The sequence below is a fragment of the Tupaia chinensis genome, unplaced genomic scaffold, assembly GCF_000334495.1.
Source record: "Tupaia chinensis unplaced genomic scaffold, TupChi_1.0 Scaffold000628_1, whole genome shotgun sequence".
Lineage (NCBI taxonomy): Eukaryota > Metazoa > Chordata > Mammalia > Scandentia > Tupaiidae > Tupaia > Tupaia belangeri.
The window spans coordinates 384,478-389,815 of record NW_006160148.1 but is presented as its reverse complement, the minus strand read 5'-3'; the positions used below and the strand labels follow the sequence as shown (position 1 = coordinate 389,815).

Here is a 5,338-nt window from a genome sequence, read left to right as displayed (position 1 = left end):
TGTAGGGCCGTGAGCATGAACAGCTGTGTGAGCTTGGTCTCTGAACCTGAGCTTCGTCCCCTGTGAGAAGGGGCGTCTCTGTCCCTCTGCGCTGCTCTGGCAGCTTGGTGGGGTGGGGTCACTTGGTAACGCCCCAGCACAGCAGACAGGGAGGGAGGCTCAGTCACGCTGAGGTGACTCTCAGTGGTAGACAGGAGAGGGTCCCACGGCGGAGGGCGGGCTGGGCGGGTCAGCGGCTGAGCCTGGGCCCTCACGCCCGTGTTCCTTACCCTGGACCGTGTCTCAGCCGTCTGCCCTGCCTCCCCATGGGTGAAAGGGCACGTGCGAAACACCAAGTCGGGGAATGGTCCGGGTTGCTGTCCTGTCCGGGTACGAGGAGCAGCGGTTCCCCAAGGACGCCAGGCATGCCGTGTAGAGGCAAGGGGTCCCATCCCTCCTGGGAAGCAGCGACGGCGGCCCTGTGATAGGGACCTGGGAAACTCACCCAGAGAGGCGGAGCCACTGGGCTGAGCAGAGGAGCCGGCCACCAGAGCCTCGTGGCACTTACAGCGGCCGTGAGAGCTGGCGCCTGCCCCCCATGCTGAGGCCACAGGGCGCCAGCACAGGAGGAGGGGGACTCGGAGAGTGACACCCCTGGGGGACATCAACTGTCAGTTTTACCAAAGCTCTAGCAGCCTTCTCTTCCCCAAGCCCGTCACAAGCCCCACTTGGACTGACAGGAAGTGCGTCCCATCCCAGAGATGCTGGGCCACTGGGGAGAAGGACTAGAGCCCCCGGGCACCCCTGGGCACCCTTCTGGAAAAGGCGCCCTGCCAGTCTCCCTTCCTGAGCAAGATCTTCCCTGACACCCAGCCCCGTACCTTGGCGGGGGTGCAGAGAGGACAAGCCCACTGGTGTCACTCCTCCCCTCCTGCGCTGTCCTGTCTCCCTACCAGAGCAGGAAGCACCCTTCCCTGCACCCTGCACGTGGAAGGCCCTGTCACCCCTCCACCATGCCAGACTCCCACCACAAGTTGCAGAGTCTGTACAGCAAAGGGTCCAGTCTACCTGGAGCCTGTGCCTCCCGTCTAGACCGCATTCCGAGTACCCTAACTCCCCACATACAGGGCCCCACCTGTGTTCCGTCTAGGCGGGCCTCTCCCCTGGGTCCTTGTTCCCAGGGCAGACACTGCTGGCTGCAGGTCTCTGACTATTCGGGAGGAGCATGGATGAACTTGGCCCTGGAGACTGGGGCAGCCACGGCCCCTGGCAGTGTGGCGGCAGCCAGGAGGGGCTGGGAGCCTGCAGCGGGCTTTCTCTGCACCTCCGCCTTCCAGCGTAGTCCCTGAGGACCCTGCGGCACGGAGTTCAGCTGGCGCTCCGGCTCTCATGCAAACAGTTCCGGTCGAGGTGGGGGTACACGGCATGCTTTACTTCACAACGTGAAGGCGTGGTTCATAGATTCTGCACGTCGACGTGTGGCGTGTGGACTCCCACCCGTAATCTCACCCCAGCCCCGTGAACACTGAGCGTGGGCGAGGCGAGGCCTTCCGTCCCGGGTGTGCAGCCCCGGCCGTGTCCCAGCCTCACTCTCCCTCCTCTGGCCCCTTGGCTCACCCAGACCGGACGTGGACCTACTCCTTCTCGGGCGCCATCCTCTTCTCCATGGGCTTCCTCGTCGCGGTGCTCTGCTACCTGAGTTACAGATACGTCACCAAGCCACCTGCGCCTCCCAATTCCCTGGTGAGCTTTCCCCACACCCTGCCCCGCCCAGCAGGAGGAAGTGGGTCTCCCCGAAGTGCAGGGGTCCTCACACAAAGCAGGTGAGGCCTGCCTTCTCCCCGGGGACCTCGCCGTCAACCCCAAGTTGACAAAGGCGTGCCCATAGGTCTCAGAGTGCTTGGAGGGGCTGTGACTAGGGAACATGGAAGAGTCAGAGCCAGGTGGTAGTGGAGGACCCAGGGTCGCCGCGGGGTGGAGGAAGGTGGGCACCACAGGGTGTGGCCTGGCGCCCCATCTCAATGGGCTGCCGTGAGCCGCTGCCGGGAAGGAGGCCCACATCACCCCAGCTTCACGTTGTTGCAAGCGACAGCAGAAGTCCAGACTGTCGTGCGAAATCCCTTGATTTCCAAATGCCAGCAGCTACTGAGAGCTGGGCAGACGTGAAGCCCCATACAAGCACACCTGTCACGTGAGCAGCCCCCGCCAGACTGCCAGGGTGCCTCTGCTAAGGAGCAGGTCCCGCTCTCCCTGCTGAGGGGCCAAGGAGCCCCGAGGGCATCTCACTCGATGGCGAAGTCCAGAGAGAGCATTTTCCATGGAGCCCTGCCGGCCCCACCTTGCCCCTGTGTCAGGCTCTCGGGGCACCCTGCTAAGAGCATGCTCCAGGGCAAGCCCATGTCTGGGTGATCTACTTCCTGGGTTATCTGCCTCCTAGCGGAACCACAGCCAGCCTCTGCCCAAGCGAGACCAGACTTGAGCAATGGCCCCAAGCAAAGGCAGAGCGACCTGCCCCTTCACCAAGGCGCTTGCCTTTGGAGGACACTCTGGGAAAGGAGCAGGCGTGGGCCTACACATCTTGGGAAAGCCCCAGACGGTCCGCCCCTGCCCCTCGGGCTCCCTGGGCCCCCTCAACATCAGCATCAGGGAGCTCAGAACCTGTACTAATGGGGGTCTCTTATCCCAAGCAGAACGTCCAGCATGTGCTGACCTTCCAGCCGCTGCGGTTCATCCAGGAGCGAGTCTTGATCCCCGTCTTCGACCTCGGCGGCCCCAGCACTTTGGCCCAGCAAGTCCAGTACTCTCAGGTCAAGGTCTGCGGGCCCAGGGAGCCCCCAGGAGCTCCCCAGTTGCATGGCCTGTCTGAGGTCACCTACTTAGGACAGTCCGACCTCGCCCTCCAGCCCACCAGCGTCCCACCTCAGCAGACACCCACCCCCCTGCCCTATGCCCCGAATGGGGTCCCTGAGGTTAGGCCCCCATCCTATGCACCGCAGGTAACCCCCAAAGCAAAATCCACAGACTACACTCCACAGGCCACCTCTAAGGTCCTACCGCCCGCCTACAGCCCTCAGGCCACCCCCGACAGCTGGCCTCCCTACGGGCTGTGCATGGAAGACTCTGGCAAGGACTCCCCCCCTGGGACACTCTGCAGTCCCAAACACCTCGGGCCTAAAGGCCAGCTCCAGACGGAGGCCCTGGCTGGACACTGCATCCCAGGGGGCCTTTCTGTGCATGGAGTGATGTCCTTGGCTATGGAGGAACCCCAAGAAGCAGAATCATCCCACCTGCATCTTGGGGTTGGCACTGACAGAGTCCCGGACCTGGATCTGCTATGCACAGGGGAGCCGGGGACACCCCGGTGCCTGAAGGGCCAGCTGCCCCTCCTCTCCTCTGTTCAGATCGAGGGCCACCCTGTGTCCCTCCCTTTGCACACTCCTTCCCTTCCATGTTCCCCCTCCAACCAGGGTCCAAGTCCGTGGGGTCTGCTGGACACCCTCGTGTGTCCCAAGGACGAGAGTCCCGTGTATGAGGCCGAGGCCCAGAGCCCAGCCCCTGGGGCCTCAGAGCCGGAGCAGCTGGCCGGGCTGGACTCGCTCTTCAGAGGCCTGGCCCTGACGGTGCAGTGGGAGTCCTGAGTGGAGAACCAGCCAGCGGGGGAATCCTCCCCAGCCCATCAGCATCACATTCTTTGGGGTCTGTCCCACGCCCAGCTGTGCCACACAGGTCACGGCCAGTCCCAGGCCTGTGCCCTTCAGAGAACCAGAGCAAGGAAGACACCTGGCCCGGGCTAGGGTGGGCTCTTCTTGGAAGAGAAAAGCGTGGTGAAGACTGCAGCTGAGGCGACACCTGCGCACGGCTCGGCGGTGCTCACAGCTCGCTGGCGCGCAGGGCACGGCGGCGCACATGGCTCAGCGGCACGCACAGCTCGGCAGTGAACACGGCTCGGCGGTGCGCACGCAAACAGCTGCTTGAACAGCGTGGGCTCACAGTGTGGGTGCTGCGGGGAGCCAGAAGGTCAGAGTGTGGAGAGAGGATGCAGGGAACCCTCCCGGGGTCCAGAGCCCCTGCCGTGATACGCTGGACCCAGAGTTCCTGGGGCCTGCCCCCTCTCCCCTCTCCCGGCCATTGTCACAATCCAGTCCAACAGAGAGTGAGGCCTCTGCCTCTCCTGTGATCGTCAAAAGCAAGAAAGGAGTCTCCTGGTCGGCGGGGCAGAACCGGAACAACCCGTACTTCTGCCGAGGCCGGAAACGCAAGGCAGGATGGCGTGACTCCAGGGAGGGGTGCGGCCAGGGGCTCATTCTCACCAGGACCACTTCCTGGAACTGTGCCATGTCACCCCATTTCTCTGCTAGAGCCTGGCGGCAGGTGGGGAGGCAGACCCAGAAACCTGTTCTGTAGGAGGGCGTTTCAGACCCCGCCCTGCCATGTGGCCCCAAAGGGGATAAGCCAAGAGCAGACCGTTCTTCCTTCACACCTTTGGGAACTGCTCAGCCCATCGGGGTTCACGTTCCAGCCGCCCCACTTACCAGCTGTGACTTCAAGCAAATGAATCACTGCTCAGAACCTCGCTTTCCTCGTCTGTCAGATGGGGCAGTGCCTACCGCGCGGGTGTTGGTGGGAGGAAGCTGAACTGCGTCTGTAAAGAGCTCACAGGGCCCGGGCAGTGCCCAGCGAGAGGTCTCCCATCGTGGTTCCCTTTAACCAGGCAGCAGAAGGAGTAATGTCTCCCCCAGCTCAGGCCAGCTCCAGGCTCATGACTGCCCAGCCGCGCCAGAGGGGCGCATGCATGCACACACACCCAGGGTGGGAAGGGGAGGGACTGCAGGCCTTCTGGAAACAGCCAGAGAAGATAGTGTGGGCCTTCTCCCCCAGGGGTAGGCCAACGCCGTTTAGAGGAGCAAAGGCCTCCTCTGCCTGGAGCCCCGGGCCTCCATCCCACGGCCTCCCCTACAGACCCACCGGGCAGCGCCACCTAGCACTGCCCTCCTGCCCCTTGCCCCGTGCTCCCAGGGTCACACTCTGAGTCACTCACATCTAGACGACCCCACAGTGAGAAACCAAGGCCCAGAGAGGGGAGGGCGCTCACCCAGGGCCCCATCGAGGCCTGGAGACATGGAGCTCAAGCCAGGCCTCCAGTCCCCACAGGAGGGTTGTGCTGTACCTGTTTGGATCCTGGAGGATGAGACGGGCAGGGCAAAGGGAGGGCCCTGATGGGGCCCATGGTCTGCCTGGGCATGACCCTCCCCGGACCGTGTACCATCCTTCTGGACACCCTCCCTCCCTGGGATGCAGGGGCAAGTGGTGGAGTTTTTGTCTGTCTGTCATTAATATTTGCCGTTTCCTCGAGGTCACG

The 5,338-nt window shown here is 63.5% G+C and overlaps 1 protein-coding gene across 1 annotated transcript in view; it reads left to right on the top strand.

The window, feature by feature from the left end:
• IL22RA1 (interleukin 22 receptor subunit alpha 1) overlaps nt 1–4,548 on the top strand; it is a 27,189-nt gene extending 22,641 nt beyond the window's left edge. Inside the window, exons 6-7 of the mRNA XM_006159380.3 lie at nt 1,601–1,722; nt 2,670–4,548. Coding sequence (XP_006159442.1) covers nt 1,601–1,722; nt 2,670–3,617 — 1,070 coding nt within the window. The 3' untranslated portion in view covers nt 3,618–4,548. The remainder of the gene's footprint in view (nt 1–1,600; nt 1,723–2,669) is intronic.
• The last annotated feature ends 790 nt before the right edge of the window (nt 4,549–5,338 follow it).